Here is a 19,308-nt window from a genome sequence, read left to right on the forward strand (position 1 = left end):
TGGGAGCCTCTGCAGTTGTGTTTCACCAGCAGATGTGCTGTTAGCCTGCCTGTGAGAGGGGCCTCCGTGGTTTGCATGGAGCTTGGTAGGACCCCAGGAACTGACTCCTGAGAAGAGGCTGCCACTGCCCAACTCGACCCCCTGTAGACATCTGGGGTAGAACGTTTGGGGCTTGGAGCTCAGTATCCAAGGTGATTTGCCCAAGCAAGACTCGGCCCATCCCCTCAACTTGAGTGGCCGCGGCAGTATCTGGGAGAGCAGCGATGGGGGGGGGGGGGGCTCCCATACTTGGGAAACATGTCTGCCCCATCCCCATCCCCATCCCCATCCCTGGGATCCGGCTTGGCCACTTGTTTCCCTGCTCGGCGACTGTCACCGAGGGCATTTGTTATGCTCTGGCTAATTGGACCTTCTCAGTGGTAACGCTTAGAGCCATGGTTTTTGTTCTGGTCAGGCTATGATGCCCTCCACTAAAAGGAAAGGAAAGACTCCGATGTTATAGGCTGTGGTGTGCTGTGTCGTTCATTGTTTTTATTCTTACACGTGTTACATTTTTTTCAGTGAGGCAAGATCTCTTTGAACAGCTGATGCCAGGAGCTTATCACATAGAAAGCATATGTGTTTCCCTCCGTACATTCTGAATTCTCTGGGGTTATTTTTGTCACTGAATTCACATATAAACAGTTCAGAGGCTGTAATTTTAGCCAGCAGAAATGGGGAGACAGAACCAGAATTGATCTTGCCTTGTTCCGATAGCTTGAGTTTGAGTAATTGTGGTACTGGGTGGAAAGGCCGTGTCTCTAGGAAACCTCATAAGGGGTTTATTGTGAACATCTTGTTTGGCTTTTTTTTTTTTTAATCTGTGTCTGGCTGCTAAGCACCTTGACTCCTTACCTGTGTTAGAAGAATGGCCTTTTGGGTAAGCAAGCAGACCCTGGCTTCCGCTTCCAGCCTAAAGGTGGTGGTAGGGCTGAGAGTGCCCCCCTGGGCTGTGCCATGAAGCCTCGAGCCACTGCAGGGGTCCATGCCTTCACTTTGCTCGCCAGCTGCCCCTGCCCTCTCCTCCCTTTCCAGGATGCTGTGAGTGGAGTTCAAGTCTCTTCTCCAGGATCCAGGTTCAAGCCCCCAGCCCCCACCTGCAAGGGGAAGCTTTACAAATGGTGAAGCAGTGCTACACGTATCTCTCTGTCTCTTTCCCCCTCTATCTCCCTCTTCCCTCTTGATTCCTGGCTGTCTTTAGCCAATAAATAAATAAAGCTAATTTAAAAAGAGAAAATGGTAAAAAAAAAAAAAAAAAAAAAAAAAAAAAAGTTTTAGAGCTAAGGAGACAGCATGGTGATTATGCGAACAAACTTTCATGTCTTACTTAGGCTGTAATGTCCCAGGGTCGGTCTCTAGCCCCACTACAAGCCAGGCTGAGCAGGGCTTTGGCAAGAGAGTTAAAAAAATGAAAAGTTCGAATCTTAAAAATGACTTCTTTGTCCTTTACTAATTTCTGCTTAATTCCTATTACGGTCATTGGTAGCATGTGCCCTTAACTTGAGTGTGGCTGCATTGCCCCTCCCCTTTGGTTTTCATTTATATTGGCCCGTTACAGAGGCAGAGCTCTCTCCCTGTCCTCGGCTGTCCACACTCTGTGCACCCCTGGTGAGCGACACTGTGGCAGGAGACGGGGTTCCTGCTTCCAGCTGAGAGCTAAGACTTTAGTAGGAGATTTGCTTGCATTCCTGAATTTGTGCAGTGAGCTCCCCTGAAGCTGAGAGTGGCGAGTGAGACCAAGTGAGTTCCAGGGACACTGTCTCCTGATCCTTGATCTGGGAGACCCTCTGCTGGTGTGTCTGCTCCCCAAGCCGCTGGTCTCCCAGCGGGTGGTCCCGGAACCCTGGTTGAAAGTAAGCCGGGCAGAACCTGCCCTGGTGTTGGCGACACCCTAGCCCAGGTGGCTGCCATCTCTGAAGCCCCAGCTGACTGCAGGTCAGTCCTTGGCTGGCGTCCCGGACCGTCCCGTTAGGCGGCAGCAGAGAGCCAGGAGCTGAGGAAGGGAAAGCTTGTTTTGTTTCTGCCTAGAAGGCTCCTCATGGGTGTGCGCACTTCCTACCTCGCAAGCAGGGGAGTGGCTCGCTGTTTCCCCTCCCTGCCTGCCTGCCTCCCTCCCATTCTCTTCACCAGCTCTGGCACCCCACACCCCACAGAGGATGAATCAGAAGAGCAGCCAGCGCAAGCCTGTGTCCTCTCCACAGGCACCCAAGCCGCCGACCATGCTTCCTGCTGTCACACCCAAGGCCCCAGCCGCTCGGCCCACAGGTCTTGAGCTCTGCCACTTCAACCATTCCACCTGCCTGCTACCTCAGACCCTCCCACACACACCTCTGTCTGCCACGCGGTCCCTAGCATCAAACTTGGCCCCAGCAGTAACCCAGGGTGCCACCCCTGCCTCCCCTTGGTGTCATGGCCCAGGATCCTGCCCCTTTCTGCTGTCTTAGTGGCCACCCTTCTCCCTGATTCGCCCTCAGCCATTAAGAATTACACCTTTCTTCCGCCTGCACTTCCTCCCTTACGTTATCCTGAAATACTCTGCATAGGCAGTTCTACTTTTATGTATTTACTGGAAGGGGAGCGGGAACCAGAGCCTCACTCACATGTGATGCCAAGGGTCCGGCCCCCATGTTGAGGATCCACTCCCTAACTCCCAAAAAAGGTTTCTTGCTGCTCTTTGCCCGCCTCTGGGCCCCTCGTGCTGGAGCCCCCGCAGCCACAGCACACTGGGGCCCTCAGCTGCTCGGCTCCCCTACCTCTCTGAGGTTCGGTGGCAACCCCGAGCTTTGTCTCAGTCCCACGGGACTGAAGTGCGCGTGGAGATAGCCAGCCCAGCCCCAAGTCCCCGTCACCCCACCACTTCCGCGCCAGCCACCCCTGCTGTGGTTAATGGCCGGGCCTGGTCATCAGTGGAAACTCTCCACCCCTGCCCGGCTCTCACTGCTCTGCTGGTGACGCAGACTTCCTGTGCCTCCAGCTGTCAACCCCCAGCCCACGCACACAAGTCCCACTGTCACCCACATATAGTTCAGAGTCTCCATGTTGGGCCTGGCCAGCCTGCTGTGCCCTCCGCACTGCTCTGCCCAGGGCCTCCCCCCCCCCACCCCGTCCTGGCAGCGCTCTGTGGCCGAGGCCTGTGGCGAGTGAGTCTCCTCCGTCTCTCTGGGCCCCGCCCTTCTCTGCCAGCTGCAGCATGACTGGCGTAGTCACTGTCATTTGGCCACCTGGCCTCACCCTAGGGCCCTCCTCTAGCCTCTTCAGGGGAGTGGGGGACTCGCCCTGTTTTGTGCCTGTGATAGTAGGCTAAAAATGACAGATGTTCCCTTTCACTCAGGCCCATAGTTTGCAAACTAGATCCCCAAGCCATATTGGGCCTGCCGCCTGGTCTGGGCAGAGCGTTAGGCTGCGTGCCAGCCCAGCCTGCCTCGTGTGTTGCCTGGCTGCTCTCACTCCGCTGCAGGCTGCTGGCAATGGTGGCAGTGTGCGAGGTCCTGTGTGAGCCTGGGGTCCCGGACAGCTAGACTGGAGGCTGTTCTCCGTTCCCTCCCACCATGCGCTTTCTGCTTTCGGACTCCAAGGGCCGTTTTCCATCGTGTCTGTGCCCAGGGTGGCCAAGGCTCTGTCAGGCTGGGTCACTCTGGCTTCTCCCTCTGCCCAGACCCACTATCTCCTGTTCTCTTCACCTTATCGGTCTCTAGAATCTTCCAGCACCCCGGACCGAGCCTGCTCTGCTGTGCCTCTCTCATCTCCTCCTGCCCCCCCCAACACACACACCCCAACAGATCTAGAGAGCTGCTGTTGTTTTTTTTTTTTCCAGCTGCTCGTCTGATGGTGTCACTCCCCTCTGCTCGCAGTAAAACCCAGAGTCTGTCGCGTGGAAACAGGCGGGCTCCCGGCCACTCGGCCTCAGCCACCCCAGGACCTCGAGCCCTGGTGCCCCGTGGGCCGTCCTCCCCTCTGTGCCCTTCTCATCTGCGCACGCCCTGCCAGTCCCTCACCTGTCTGGCCTCATTTTGAGCTCATTTCCTTCACACTCTGACTCCCCTTGGACGTTCTGGGTCAGAGCATGTGACCTGAGCCTTCACCCCCTTCAGTCTGCCCATCTCTCTGACCTCACCTCTGACCTCTCGCCTTTCTGCTATGCACCCTCACCCTTACGTGGCAGGCTCCTGGACCCCTGCTCCCTGCCACTGCATTGAACTCCTCCGAACTTTCTAGTTGTTCTGAAGCCCGGTCTTCTGAGGCGTCCGCTTTGAAAGTTGTTCACTGTGGCAGTGCCAGTGCCAGGGAACTCTCTCTCCTTGAAGCTGCAGCGGCAGTGGCTGCGCAGTCGGCCACGGCTCTTCACCTCAGCCCCGGAGCACCGGGGGTGCTGTCGAGCAGGTGCGCTTGTCTCCCTCCAGGCCCGTCCTGAGCTGGCTCTGCTGGCATCTTGTGCTCCGTTCTTTGCCCCCCCCCCCCATTCCAGAGTCATGAATTAGCCTTGTGTTGGGTTATCTTTGTCTTTCTTCCAGTGCTATTAGCTTTGCTCTGCTTGTTAGCGTTTGTCTTTTTCGTCTGCGTTCAGCGTTGGTGTAGTTTGATTTTTCAGCCGTGTATACTCTGCTTCTGGCTGGTTTGCGATGTACTTATTAGCTCCATAATGGCGTGCTTGGGTCTGTGGTTTCTTTCTCAGTGGGAATCTGCCCTTTCATGTTCCCGGCTTGACCATCTCAGCTCTCAGCTCTCACCCAGTATGTGTCCTCAGAAACACCGTGGCTGGTACTTTCCTTGCAGAGTGTGCCCTGGCCTGGGCTGTCCTACCCTGCCTTTGTTCTTTTGCCCATGATGTAGTCAAGTTCCGTGTCACTATTGTCATCTTGGTACAGGCTTGACTGGCTGGCTGGCTGCCCTGTGTGCTTCGGGACAGCGGGCTGTCTTGGCCTCTGCGCGCCTGGGTGCCTGCGCGCCTGCTCTGGGCGCCTTCCCTCTTCCTCCCCGCGGGCAGGGCTGTAGCCTCGTCAGTCCTCAGCGGTTGGCACCTAGGTTTCTCTCTCTGCTCCAGCAGGTGGGAGATGGCTTCTTCTCAGGCTAAGTCTGGAGCTGGTGAGGGGGCTCTGCAGGCACGGGGTAGTGCTCCAAACTCCTGTGGCCTCAAGAGCAGCCAGGACTGGCCAGCTGGCCTTCCTGTCTCTCCTGGGCCTTCGACCTAGTCTTTCCTCTTCAGCTTATTACCCAACTGGCATCAGGAAGGGCCTTGGGGTGTCACCACCTTCCCAGCAGGCTTCTTTCTGGTGGTGGGGCACACGTGGATCTCTGTCTCCCTGATGTTTCGCCCTCAGAACTCTCCCCTAGGTCACTGGACTTTAGCCCCGTGCCATTGGTTTGTTTGTACTCTTCCTTGGTTTGACTAAGTCTCCCCTTCATGACCTTCCCTCTGTGTGAGGAAGCTGTGAGCGCTCACGTGAGATGAGTTCCCTGGCCATGAGGCATCTGTGTGGGCGCGCACGCGCACACACACACGCACACGCACACGCACACGCACACGCACACACACACACACACACACACACACACACACTTGAGCTGCTCCCAGAGCCTTTCCCTGCTGACATTCAATTCCCTTGTGCTCTATGCCCACTTAGTGTTTACACGTGGAAAGGTGTCTGCTTTGCTGATCTTTGTTGTCTCCCCAGAGTGTCCCGGGGGCTTTGAACCTGTCATCAGCCACCCAGATGGGGCAGAAGAAGCAGCGAAGACAAGCGAATCTCATCTAGATCCATGTCGGGCTTCCTGGGTGTACCCCATGCCCCTGCTCCTGCAGGTGCCTAGGAAACCCTCCACCTGTCACTGCCTTCCCCTGTGGCACTCGTGAGCTTCTGCACCGTTTGTTCCCCAGAAAGCAGCCCTTCAGCTAGTTATCCTTGGATGCTGCAGGTCCTTGCCCCAGTTCTGTGCGGCAGAGCCTCCAGGGTCCCTCTGCTCGGCAGTGCTTATGATCTCAGTGGGCTGAGGTGTCAGCGTGGAGGGACCTAGTCAGGTTGCGGGCACAGGGTGACCCACGCTCATGCGCAGCACAGTCTGTGATGGACGCCAGGGCACTCTCCCAGGCTAGTCCCGGAGGCCCTGTACTGGGCCAGCTGCTCCCTCTCGCACTCTTATTTTTTTGCATTTTATGTATTTATTGAATAGAGATGCACACTGAGTGGAAGGGGGAGGTAGAGGGGAGACAGAGACACCTGCAGCACTGCTTCAACACTCAGAAAGCTTTCCCCTTGCAGGGGGGACTGGGCTTGAACCCTGAGTCCTTGTGCGGTGTGCCGTGCGCGCTCCGGCAGGCGCCGCCACCTGGCCCCGAGCTTCCTCTTCTGTTAGCAGCGGTCTCCTTGTTGTCCCACTTCTCCCCTAATGCATGTTGTGTCTGTTCAGAAAATGTCTAGGCAGGTACTCTGTTCTCCGGTAGAAGCAGCTGAGATTTTGATCAGAGTTCGCATGTCTCGTCTGCGTGAGGAACACGAAGCTCGGGGCCAGCGCAGGAGGAGCAGTGGTAGAAGGGACTGCCAAGGCCGGCAGGGCCTGTCGAAGACTGGGTGTTCGGTATGGGAACCCCGGGCCGCCGTGACCCTGGCAAATGTCTAGCCCGTCGTATGGGCACTGTGGGGAGCCAGCTGGGGGCAAGGAGAACTGGAAGGCGGAGAGTGTGCAGGGAAGGAACGGCTGGGCAGGGCTCTGTTTTTGGCCTTTCCCATCCGGCCTCATCTGCCCAGCTCCCACTATGGCCACCTTTGTGGAGACTGTGGGTGGTGACACTATCAACTTGAGCACCCCAGTAGCAGTGCCCCCAGCTCAGGTAACAAAGGCCCCATGGTGTCCACTTCCAGAACTTCTCTGGCTCCAGATTGGTCCTCCTGGGTCATCTGACTGTGATTTCATGAGTGACTGTCAGTCTGAGAAACCTGGCCTTGAGCTGAGGAGACAGCAGGAGGGTCTGCAAATGTCTCTTCTGCCCAAGGCTCCGAGGTCCTGAGTTCAGCCCCTTGGCACCACCATCAGCCAGAGCTGAACAGGGCTCATTTAAGTAAATAAGTAAAATATTACAAAGAAGCCTGTGTGCTGCCGCCCAATCCTTGCACAAGTTTCACGTGGCATGTAGGAGACACTGCGGGAGGATTCGCCAGTGGTGTGTGAGTTGCTGAGGTGAGCCCTCCTGGCTGTGAGGTTGTGTTCAGAGCCTGCCCTACCTGCTCCGCTCCCCCCCGAAACGGTTTCTGCCCTCACTTTATGCTGTCTCCTTCCACTGTGTGTCCTTTCACCCCAAAGGAAGCTCTGGGAAGAGTCTGGCTCTAATTAGAGAGTAGACATGGAGTTCCCATACGGTCTGGCAGTTACTACAAGTCAGTGTGGTTACAAATCACGTCACTCAGTTTATGTATCCGCATCATTATGAATGGCCGTCAAAGCATGAGGACTTGAATGTAGTAGCAGCGAGTCAATTCAGGCCTCTCACTCCTTTCTTCTTTTTTTAAATTTTATTTAGTAATTATTGGATAGAGATAGAAATTAAGAGGGCAGGGAAGAGTTAGGGGGAGAGATAGAGACACCTGCAGCCCTGCTTTACCACTTGGGAAGCTTCCCTGCTGCATGGGGACCAGGGGCCCGAACCCGGGTCCTTGTGCACTGTAATGTGTGTGCTTAGCCTGGTGTGCCGCCGCCTGGCCCTGCACTCCTTTCTTCTTGAGAGAGGGGAGGCGCTGCAGCACCACCCCGCCATCCGCACAGCTCTGCCTGGTGCCCTCCAGGGTGCTCCCATGTAGTGTTGGGACTTGAACCGAGGGTCTTATGTATAGCGAGGCATGTGCTGTACTGACACAGTTATCTTCTGGTGCCCGTAATAATTACGATGGGGGGGCTGGCCGGTGGCGCACCCAGTTGAGAGCACAGGTTCGAGCCCCGCTCCTTGCCTACAGGGGTACACTCCATGAAGGGTGAAGCAAGTCTGTCTTTATCTCTGCCTCCCTATCTCCTCTCCCCACAATTTCTCTCCGTCCTGTCAAATAGAAGAGAAGGGGGGGCGGCTTCCAGGAGTGGTAAGTTCCTAGTGCTGGCACTGAGCCCCAGCAATAACCCTGGTGGCAATAAAAACAGCAGTCATTGTTATATATGTTTGGTAGAGTTATAGACCTGAGAGCAGAAGACATACATCTACCAAAAGCTTGGGGCTGGTGACATGTTTGGAGTCGGCTAGTGGTGATGCAGGCGTGGCCTGCGCTGCTAGTGGTGAATTGAACTTTATTGTCTCCGTGGTTATCGCTGGGGCTCGGTGCCCGCACTACAAACCCACCACTCCTGGCAGCCGTTCCCCCTCCCCCTTTTTCCCCTATAATATTTGACAGGACAGAGAGAAATTGAGAGGGGAGGGGGTGATAGAGAGAGACACTCGCAGACCTGCTTCATCACTTATGAAACCTCCCCCTAGTGGGTGGGGAGTGGAGGTTCAAACCTGGGTCCTTGTACACAGTGATGTGTGCGCTTACCCAGGCGCACCACCACCCAGCCCCGAATTTTCTGATGTATAGTTTCACATGATCTTTTTTTCATCATCACCAGGGCTTCCTCCCTCCAGGCTGACCTTTCCAGGTAGGGCAGGGCATTCCAGCACCGAAGCTTCCCCTCAGTGCTGCGGGGCTGTGCTTGAACTGTGTACGCACGTGCAAAGCAACACTATCTAGCTGATCACACGTTTAATGAGGTTGGATCAAACACCATCATCGTTTATAACCAGCAGCTTCCGCAGGGCTTTAGGGCGAGTCATTCCAGCTCTCAGACTGAGTTCTGCCCTGCTTTCACGGTTTGCATGCCTGGGGCTTGAGGGGCAGCAGTAGGTTGGCTTGGTCTGGTCTTGCAGCCAAGGCCCCCAGCCTGGCAGCTTACAGATGGGCATCAGGGCTGCGTGTTCACTGGGGCTTCTGCCTTTCCGCAGACCCAGGAGGGTGAGCAGGATGCCCACTGTACTCAGCGTGGAACTGAATACAGTGTGCATCCCATTCCTTGTGGGTCCCATTCCTTGGCGCCATGTGGAAGCAGCATGGGCAGCACCACTCCCCTCTCTCAGGACCCACATTTGAGCCGTGCTGCCACCTGGGGGCAGCACGCAGAGAGGAAGCTTCACGAGTGATGGAAACTGTGCTGCAGTATGTCTTCTCTCTCTGTCTCTTGCCCTCTATCTGCAAAACTGGGGGGAAAAATTTCACTGGGAGCAGTGGAATTGTGTAGACTCGAAGCCCTGGTGGATGGACACACACACACCGCCACCGCCACCACCACCACCACCACCACCACCACCCCCGCAATCTGGGGAGCTGGCTCAGAAGAGCATGTATGTGAGGGCCCGGATTCAACCCTCATCGCCACATGAAAAAGGTGGCATAGGATTCCGGTCGCCATGAAGTTCATCCACTTACAGTGTACAGCTCAGTACACTCCCTGCAGCCACCTCTGGCTCTCCAGGGCGTGGTCGTCACTCGGCAGCGACCCTGTGCCGGTAGCCCGGCCCCTGGCAGGGGCTGACCTGGCCAGCTCTATACATTTGGCACTTGGGGCACTCCGCGGAAGTGGTTCCATACAGCGGGTATCTTGTTGGGGGCTGGCTGGCTTCACACACGGTCCGCTAATCCCTGTCACGGCTGGGCCACAGCTTCCTTCCTGGGCAAAGCTGGCTCACTAACTGGATACAGTGGGCCCACCTGTTTGCTTGGGTCCTCTTTCCTGGGCACGTCGGCTTGCACGTGTCTGCCCGGGCCCCGTTTGAGCTCTTGAGCATGTGCCGAGGCGTGGGAGTTCAGTGCTTAAGTTCTGGAGTGCCGCTGCCTACACTCAGTGGCAGTGCTGGCTTCGCCCCACTGTCGATGGCGTGACCTGCGCAGCTTGTCTCGGTTGGCAGACGTCGGCTCACTTCAGCTTTCAAGATACCTAAAACGCAGGGAATTAAAGAGTGCACAGGACTCAGCGTGCAGCCACTGCAGCCTTGAGCTGAAGCCCGGGCACTCCCAGAGGCCCTGGAGACTCTCTCTGGGCCGGGCGTGGGGCCTTTCACGTCTTGCAGGTGGCCGGAGCTGGCATCTCACCCCGCCGCCACCAGGACTGACTCCTCGGGTCCGAGAGGGGCTGCTGCAGCCCCTGCCGGTTCACCCGAAGACCTCACCAGCACCCGACCCTTCCGCTGCCCTCCGCTCTGTGGTCCTCAGACTCTGTGCCGTTCCGCGAAGTGCTGACAGGTGCCGTGTCCTGAAATGGGTTTTGTGCAAACCTGATAGGAGCTGGGAAAGGTCAGCTGTTGCTAGGACTCCACAAGTTTTCTCGAGCGCCCTCTGGAGGGCCCAGGAGCCCTGTGCAAGTGAAAACCCCTAGGCTTCAGGCTTTCTCCTGGCTGGGTGTCGCTAGCTGGCCTTCCAGTGGCTCTGCTCTAAGGATGTTACTGGGGAGCAGTCCCTCCCCGGGCCGCCCGGCACCCCACCGTGTGCTGGAGCAGGGTTACTGCAGCCTCCTCTCACCAGCGGGCCCCCAGGGACTTGATGATTCGGCCTGAAAGCAGGATTCTTGAGGCTCCACTTCCCCTCCCCAGAGCCGGGCAGGAACTGGCCGTGTGTTCATTCCAGCAGCAAAGGCACTGGGTGTTTATATTACTCGCCGTCCGTCCTTGCCTGATACTCTAAGTATTTTGAAGGCTTTTCTGCCTCGATGTGATGGTGTACACTCCTGGGGAAAGCTTGTGTTCAGCATACCGCCAGGTCAAAATAGGAGTTCTGGTAGCAGTTGGGCTGGGTACACAGCTTTGACAACTGGGTGAGCAGAGCATTCCAGAAAAACCTCTCTCTATCTCTCTCTCTCTCTCTCTCTCTCTCACTTTTTTCCTTTCTATTTTATTTTATTGCCACCAGTTATTGCTGGGACTCAGTGCCTACACTATGAATGCCACTCCTGGCAGCCATTACCCCCCCCCTCTCCTATTTTGGTTGCTAGAACAAAACCATTGAGATGGGAGAAAGACAGAGACACCTGCAGCATCCCTCCTGCGGGTAGGGAGCAGGGGCTCAAGCCTGGGTCCTCGTGTATGGTAATGTGCGCACTGAGCCAGGTACGCTACTGCACACCCCCAGAAAAACCACCTCTGGGTACAGCAAGGCCTGGCGGAGTCGCCAGCAGTGCTGTGCCTGCTCCTACACAAAGCGCTCACCGCTCCATCTGTCGGGGTCAAGTTAGCACCGTCCTGGGCAAGGCTGCCTTCTGCCGGGGACTTGTTCAGATCTGAGACTAGCCTGCTGCCTTCTTAATCCACACTCGCAGTGGGCTACATTCCATGTGGCCCCGACATCATAGACACCCCACTCACAGGCCAGGCAGTGGCACAGGAGAATGAAGCACTGGGTTCTCAAGCATGAGGTCCCAAGTTCAGTCCTTGGCATTTTATGTGCCAGAGCAGTGCTTGAGTTCTCTCTCTTCTTTCTTCTAAATAAATGCGTAACAAAGACACGACAAAGAAAAGAAAACGCTCCTGAAAGAAGGCGCTTGTGCCAGGCCCCCTGCCTTTTCTCTTAATGAGAAAAGGGGCGTGAGCACACACTCACCCGGCATGTCTGCAGCTGCCTCTCAAAGCTGCCCCACGGTGCTGCTCCATTAGTTCCCATCGGACAGCTCCTGGCACTTCCACTGCAGCCTCCATCACCATCCCCACGTCCCCACTTGTGCCTCACCGGGATAGGAGTCTCCCTTGTACCGTCTCTTCACAGCCTCACTTGAGGCTTCCTGCAGCTGGGCCTGCTCCTCCTCCCTGTACCTCTCCGTTTCTTCCCGTCGTCCCCTTCACCTCCTCTGCGCCCCCTCCACCCCTTCTGCCTCTGCTCCCGAGAGCACAGGGCTGGCTGCTGCTCACAGCCATTCTGGGAGGCAGGGCCGCCTGGTGTAGCCGCTGCCCGTACTCCCGGCTCTGAGTGCGCGGGGCACAGTGGCAAGCGGAGGTATGACCGAGGATGGAGGCCTTGGTCTTTCTGGCTGGCTGCCTGCCCCAGGGAACCCTCCCTGTGCCCGTGCTAGGCCAGGGGTCACCAGTTCCAGTACCTCTTTTTCCTCTGCCCTACTGTGAGCGCTTGAAGGGTGATGCCAGTTGTGCCCTGGCCTCCAGGCACCTGGCAGGGTCTCCTCAGTGCAGAAGTTCAGCACACACTGGCCCACAGCTGCCTCTGGCACCTTGAGAGGCCTCCGTTCTGAGGTCAGGCCTAGCTTGTAGCCTCAAGAGTGTGGATGTGACACGTGTGGTCTTCTTTGTGGGAGAATGAAGAAAGGGGGCATCCTCCATGCCAGGCCCAGCAGAGTGGCTCCTAGGCTTCTCTGTGGGCAGTGCTGTTTGTCTTCAGATAGACAAGTGACAAATGCCTGTGTGCCCTCTGCGCAGAAGTGAGTCACCTGCTGTCAGTGGCTTCCAGTAATTTCAGTTTCAAAGGACCAGAATGAGACAGAGATAAAAGTTTTAGTGCTTTTAAAAGTTCATTTGAAAAATTATTTAGTTAGTTAGTTATTGGATAGACAGCCAGAAATCCAGAGGGAAGGGGGTGATAGAGAAGGAGACAGAGTGGGGGGGGGGGTGTGCAGTGGTGTGGGTGTGCAAGCATGAGGTCCTGAGTTCCATCCCTGGAAGCGCATGTACCAAAGTGATGTCTGGCTCTTTCTCTCCTCCTAACGTTCTCATAAATAAATAAATAATGAGAGAAAGAGAGAGAGAGAGAGAGAGCGCCACCTGCCACGTTGCTTCACCACTCACAAAGCTTTCCCCGTGCAGGTAACGTGTGCTCAACCAGGTGAACCACCATCCAGCCCCTAAATGTTCATTTTTAAGGGTTGGGGAGATAGCACAGTGGTCATACAAAAAAAAACTTCCAAGCCTGAGGCACCGAAGGTCCCAGGTTTGATCCCCAGCACTACCATAAACCGGAGCTGAGCCCCCAGCGCCCCACCAGCAGGGGTGTCGCTTCGCAAACAGTGAAGGAGGTCTGCAGGTGTCTGTCTTTCTCTCCTCCTCTCTTATCTTCCCCTCCTCTCTCCATTTCTCTCTCTCCTATCCAACAACAGCTATAACGAACACAACAAGGGCAATAAAATGGGGAATAAAAAATAGCCTCCAGGAGTGGTGGATCTGTAATGCTGGCACCAAGCCCCGGCAATAACCCCGGGAGCAAAAGAAAGGAGCTGAGCAGTGCTCTAGTTAAAGTTTAAAAAACTGAAATTCCCACTGCCTCACTTAGGCCTGATTCAGACCTTGGGCGCAGCTGGCAACCTCACTCTGTAGTTGGGAGCCATTGAGTTTGTGAGTGTGGATATGGCCAGAAGCGCGTCCTGTGTACCCCTGGTCTCGATGCTTCACTCTCACAGCCCTTCTCTGTCCCCACTCGGCAACCCCCCCACCTGGCTGTGCCCCCACCCTGGCCACACCGGTGCTGCTGCCTGAGCACGGGTCCGTTTGCAGCCCATTCTTCACGCACGGCTCGCCCGAGCCTCGGACGAGCCCTTCCCCCGTCGCCTGCTGGAAGCGCCTGCTACCTTCCATCACGCTCGGAAGCAGACCAGCGTGCCTCTTCATGTGCCCCCATGTCCTGGCTGCTTGCCGGAACTGTCCTGCCCTCAGAGCCATGTGACTTGCCCCTGGTGTTCTTTCTCTCTGCATCGCAGGCTCACCACAGCCACCCCAGATCCAGAAGCACCCATCCCCCCGAACCAGCCAGGCTCCCTGCTCAAACGCACAGTGAGTGCCCTGGCTCGAGGCTCTCACCTCTGACCTTAGCTGGAGCTTGCAGTCAGCGTGACCGGAAATCACGTTTCTCAGCTTGCCGGACTGCTCCTTTGTTTCTGTCGGCGTCCAGCATGATGGGGTTTTGCCTTTGGTTTTGCCGAAGTGAGCTCTGAACATGATTCCAAAGGCAAGCTGAGGCTGCGTGCCCAGGACCCCACCCTTGCCTGCAGTAGCCAGCACGCTCGTTCTTCCTGGGACTTCCTCGAGGCCCCTCGCCACGCCACTCGCCACAGTCAGTACACACTACATGCCCCCCCCCCCACTCCATGGGGAGGGGGGTCGCGCCTTGTGCTCGGTGGCACCCTGCTTCTGCACAAAGCCCCCTGCTTGCGAGGTCTGAGCTGTCGGTAGTTGTAGGCTAGTGACAGTCCTGTTGTAGCTGGCAACATGACGAGTTCTTGTTTTGCCTTCCTGGCCTGTCTCTTTGGAGGTGGTTTCTAGAAGGAATTGTCCTGGGCGCTATCCCCGAGGCCTGCATGGTGCTTCCCAGAAACAAGCGAGGGACCTCTCTACTAGCCGGAAACCATGCCCTGTGCATCGGGGAGCAGATCACTGTCTTGAGGCTCGACCCCACTGGGGAATGAGCCCCGGTGAGCCATCGTCAGTGACTCACGACGCGCTGCCTGCCCTCGGTGTAGACCAGAGGGGAAGTGGCTTGGGGAGGCAAGCTACAGTGTGCTGACCGGGGCTGACAGGAGCCAGCTGGCTCGCCGCGCCACAGGCAGGAACAGGCTTACCCTTTCCAGAAGGAGGCGCGGCCGAGAGACCGGCAGACAGCAGGTCCTGCCACTTGTGTGGGAGTGGCCGGAGCGGAGTCGGTGCTGTCTCCGTCGGCCCCGGCAGAAAGGGCTGCCACCTTGCTGCTGGCCTTCTCTGTTGGGGCAGAACCCCACTTAGCTGCGATTCCAGAGTGCCTTTGTGCCTGTCCTCTGTGGGGACTGTGGTCCCCATCGTCGATGGTGGAAACTGGGGTGCAGGGTGCCGGTGTCACCGGCTCGGGTCTGTGTTGGGCATGCTGAGGCCAGGGTGTAGACTCTGCTTCAGCCTGTGCGTCCGCTGGGAGGGGCGGGGGGTGCTGGGTCCAGGGCTGCTTTCTACAGAGACAGGCTGGAGAGAAGCAGATGCCTAGGCTCTCACGGGCAAGCACCAGCCCCACTGGGTGGGCAGCTCCCTCCTCTTGTTGGACAGTCTGCCGGGAAACCCACACAGCCTGGGGTCTGCTGGTGGCGACAGCCGCATGCCTGAAACCTCTAAGAAATCTGGGGCTGGGCTTCCTGGCGGGGAGGGGAAGGTAAGGGTTGTCCTGTCTCCTGGAGCAGTAAGTGTGTTCTGTGGGGTACTTACATGCTTGTTTAACACTTCAGGGAGGAGAAATCAGAAGACCAGGATCTCCAGAGCCATAAGGACAAGCCCCTGAAGTTGAAGAAGGTGAAGAAAGAGAAGAGAGAAGAGGGCAGGCATGAGCCTGCACAGCCTCCGGCCCACCGCTCTGCTGAGCCCTCGGAGGGAACGGGCTCAGCCCTGGCCGTCCCCGAAGCCTCTGCCTCCCCCAAACAGCGTCGCTCCATCATCCGAGACCGGGGGCCCATGTACGATGACCCCACCCTGCCCGAAGGTTGGACCCGAAAGCTGAAGCAAAGGAAGTCGGGTCGCTCCGCTGGGAAGTATGATGTGTATTTGATCAAGTAAGTAGGGGTGAACGCTGTGTCTGCTGGGGGAGCGGGGCTAAGCGCTCTGCCGCTCGCTGACCCGGCAAGCGCGCACTCAGGCTGGGGGGCCGCGGGAGTGACCAGATGCGCGCAGGCCTGCTGTGTCAGGCTGCTGCCTGAGGGGGTGGCCTTCAAGGCCCCTCTGGTCATGGGCCAGCAGCAGCAGGACCCCAGGGGGCTGTGCTGAGTGGCCTAGGCTCAGGAGGCTGCTGAACCTCCATCTTCCGGGGCCTCATCCAGGGGCTCTTTGTGTGCCTGAGCCAGAGGACCAGGCTCAGTCCACTCGCAGCTGGCGGCGAGGGTGATGCTCTGGTGGGTCTCGGGCACAGGCAGGCTGGCTCCTGTGCGTTTGGCCACTTGGGGGCCGATAGCTGGGTGTTCTCTACTGAAGCCCGGGAGCTTTCCGAGTCGGGGATGAAGGCAGACATTTCAGTTCAGCTCTGCTCCTCAGACAGTCCGGAGGAGCTCAGCATGGCCCAAGGACCGTTGCACTTGGCCTCACGCTTGCTGCCGCCCTGCTGAGCCACCCTGGGGGTTATCGGATGGACAGCACCCCGCACACGTCCAGACGACAGCGCCAAGCTGCCGTGGCGTCAGAGCAGGCTCTGCGGGCAGTGTGTGCCCTGGGGTCCACCACTAGCTTGAGCTGCCCCTGCTTTGCCCAGGCAACTCCTCTCCCGCTGGAGACTCGAGTGCCTCCTCTCTGCCCCTCCTCTGACACTGCTAGGGAGGCTTCTGACCACGCTCTGTCTCTCTCTGTTTGTTTCCACAGTCCCCAGGGCAAAGCTTTTCGCTCTAAAGTGGAGTTGATTGCATACTTCGAAAAGGTAGGCGACACCTCCCTGGACCCTAATGATTTTGACTTCACGGTAACTGGGAGAGGGAGCCCCTCCCGGCGAGAGCAGAAACCACCTAAGAAGCCCAAATCTCCCAAAGCTCCAGGAACTGGCAGAGGTCGGGGACGCCCCAAAGGGAGCGGCGCCGCGAGGCCCAAGGCAGCAGCGTCAGAGGGCGTACAGGTGAAAAGGGTCCTGGAGAAAGGTCCCGGCAAGCTGTTGGTCAAGATGCCTTTTCAAGCTTCGCCAGGGAGCAGGGCCGAGGGGGGTGGGGCCACCACGTCCACTCAGGTCATGGTGATCAAGCGCCCTGGCAGGAAGCGGAAAGCGGAGGCTGACCCCCAGGCCATTCCCAAGAAACGTGGCCGGAAGCCAGGCAGTGTGGTGGCGGCCGCTGCCGCTGAGGCCAAGAAGAAAGCTGTGAAGGAGTCTTCCATCCGGTCGGTGCAGGAGACCGTGCTCCCCATCAAGAAGCGCAAGACCCGGGAGACGGTGAGCATCGAGGTGAAGGAGGTGGTGAAGCCCCTGCTGGTGTCCACCCTCGGCGAGAAGAGTGGGAAGGGACTGAAGACCTGCAAGAGCCCCGGCCGGAAAAGCAAGGAGAGCAGCCCCAAGGGGCGCAGTAGCAGCGCCGCCTCGCCCCCCAAGAAGGAGCACCACCACCACCACCACCACCCAGAGCCCCCAAAGGCACCCGTGCCACTCCTCCCGCCCCCGCCCCCGCCCCCGCCCGAGCCCCAGAGCTCTGAGGACCCCACCAGCCCCCCCGTGCCCCAGGACTTGAGCAGCAGTGTCTGCAAAGAGGAGAAGATGCCCCGAGGAGGCTCACTGGAGAGCGATGGCTGCACCAAGGAGCCAGCTAAGACTCAGCCCGCAATCGCCGCTGCCGCCACAGCCGCAGAAAAGTACAAACACCGAGGGGAGGGGGAGCGCAAAGACATTGTCTCGCCCTCCATGCCGAGGCCCAACAGAGAGGAGCCTGTGGACAGCCGGACGCCCGTGACCGAGAGAGTGAGCTGACTTTACGCAGAGCGGATTGCAAAGCAAACCAACAAGAATAACGGCAGCTGTTGTCTCTTCTCCTTATGGGTAGGGCTCTGACAAAGCTTCCCGATTAACTGAAATAAAAAATATTTTTTTTTCTTTCAGTAAACTTAGAGTTTCGTGGCTTCAGGGTGGGCGTAGTTGGAGCATTGGGGACGTTTTTTCTTACCGACAAGCACAGTCAGGTTGAAGACCTAACCAGGGCCAGAAGTAGCTTTGCACTTTTCTAAACTAGGCTCCTTCAACAAGGCTTGCTGCAAACACTACTGACCAGACAAGCTGTTGACCCAGGCTTTTCTTAGGGTGCGCCTGCACCTCCCCTCTCACCCTCCCCGTCCTGCGTGGTCGTTAGGGACAGAGAGCAGTTGACTGGATGCCCCCTTTGGGTGCCGTTGATGCCTCACTTTCATCTCTTCCCCCTAAGCCCCACCCCCAGCTCTCCCACTCCCACCCACCCTCTCGGGACGAGGAGGTGTGAGGCAGGAGAGGCAGCCGGACCCTTTGGAGAAGAAGACAGACGTGGCCTGTGGCTACACCCACTCGATCCTATGTGACGGCACCACCCCGATTCCAAACCGACAAGGACATCTCATAGGCCAGGGAAGCGGCACCTGCTCACCCCGGTTCTGGCTTGGCTGCGAGGGAGGAGTCCTTTGAGCTGCCCAGCAGAGACCGACCTGAGCCAGAAGAGAGGGTGGCCTTGGCCTTCCCTAGCCAGCGGCGCTAGGGAGAGGGGCCAGGCGGCAGGCCCGGCGCAGGCCGGCGCCACGGGCAGGGGCAGCCCCTGCGGCTCAGAGCGGCCCGCGACTTGTAGGTGGAGGCTCGGCAGACTGGCAGGGCAGGTGCTGGGGGGAGGAGGGGAAATGTTCTTCCAAAACTTTCCAATTCTACGCCTTTAGGGACAGCTCAGAACTATTTGCACTAGTGAGTCTTCATGTTCCCACTTCAAAACAAACTGCGCTGGCGACGGTCCCACAAGCCAGCAGAGCTGCTGGTGCTGAGAACGACCTGGATCTGTGTATTCCAGCGCTTGTTTTCAAGTGGGCTCAGCACATAGGGTTCCCACGAAGCTCCGAAACTCTAAGTGTTTGCTGCACTTTTATAAGGACTTTCTGATCGGTTTCTCTCCTCTCCTTCCATTTCTGCCTTCATCTCAGCCTTCCATGTCTTCCCCTTCTCTTTCCATCCCTCTGTTCCCAGCAGCCGCAGTGCCCAGCTCTACCCCACACCGCCACTTGTCAGCTCAGCCCCCTAGAGCTCCCTCCACCTTGGTCTTCCCGCTGCCAGCCCCAGCCGCAGCCCGTCTGAGCTCTGAGGGAGCGAGTCCTGCCGGGCAGAGACCTCCACCACTGAAGAGCAGGGGAGCAGTGAGGGCTTGCTCCCCTGGAAAAGGCCCTTTCCCTCATCAGAAGAAGCAAAGGGCGCCTTTCAGGCCCTGCACACCGGGCCTTTTCAACCTTTCTATCTTCCACTCCAGAGAGGCAGGCAGGAGGAGCTGGGCTGGATCAGCCTTGGGATTGAGTAGCTACCAGAAGCACACTGGGCCCCCTCCCAGTCTCCCCACCCCTGGAGCCCTGGGGCCGGCCAGGGTCATGAGGGGCCCAACGGGGCCTCTGTGTCGGTCTGACCTTGGCTGCTGCCAGGCCTGGCCGGCACTGAGGGTCAGGGCACCAGGACACGCAAGCAGAGCAGGTGCCCTCAGGCACAGCCGGGACCCGCGCCCAGGCCCCCACTCCTCTGCTCCCCTTGCCTGCAGGCTCTTTTCTAAGGAACCAGTCGGCTTTCTGCTTGCCGGAAACCGGGTGGGGCGCTGTACCATCCATGGCCGTCTCTGCCTCATGGGGTGGGTGGAGTGGGACGCCGA

At 57.8% G+C, this 19,308-nt stretch overlaps 1 protein-coding gene across 2 annotated transcripts in view; it reads left to right on the top strand.

The window, feature by feature from the left end:
• The window catches only part of MECP2 (methyl-CpG binding protein 2), a 52,683-nt gene extending 35,130 nt beyond the window's left edge, over positions 1 to 17,553 (top strand). For both annotated transcript variants that reach the window (XM_007534858.2, XM_007534859.2), the window contains 2 exons: positions 15,220 to 15,540; positions 16,337 to 17,553. In XM_007534858.2, the coding sequence (XP_007534920.1) occupies positions 15,220 to 15,540; positions 16,337 to 17,420 (1,405 nt within the window). In that variant the 3' untranslated portion in view covers positions 17,421 to 17,553. The remainder of the gene's footprint in view (positions 1 to 15,219; positions 15,541 to 16,336) is intronic.
• Positions 17,554 to 19,308: the final 1,755 nt, after the last annotated feature.

The sequence above is a fragment of the Erinaceus europaeus genome, chromosome X, assembly GCF_950295315.1.
Source record: "Erinaceus europaeus chromosome X, mEriEur2.1, whole genome shotgun sequence".
Taxonomy (NCBI): Eukaryota; Metazoa; Chordata; class Mammalia; order Eulipotyphla; family Erinaceidae; genus Erinaceus; species Erinaceus europaeus.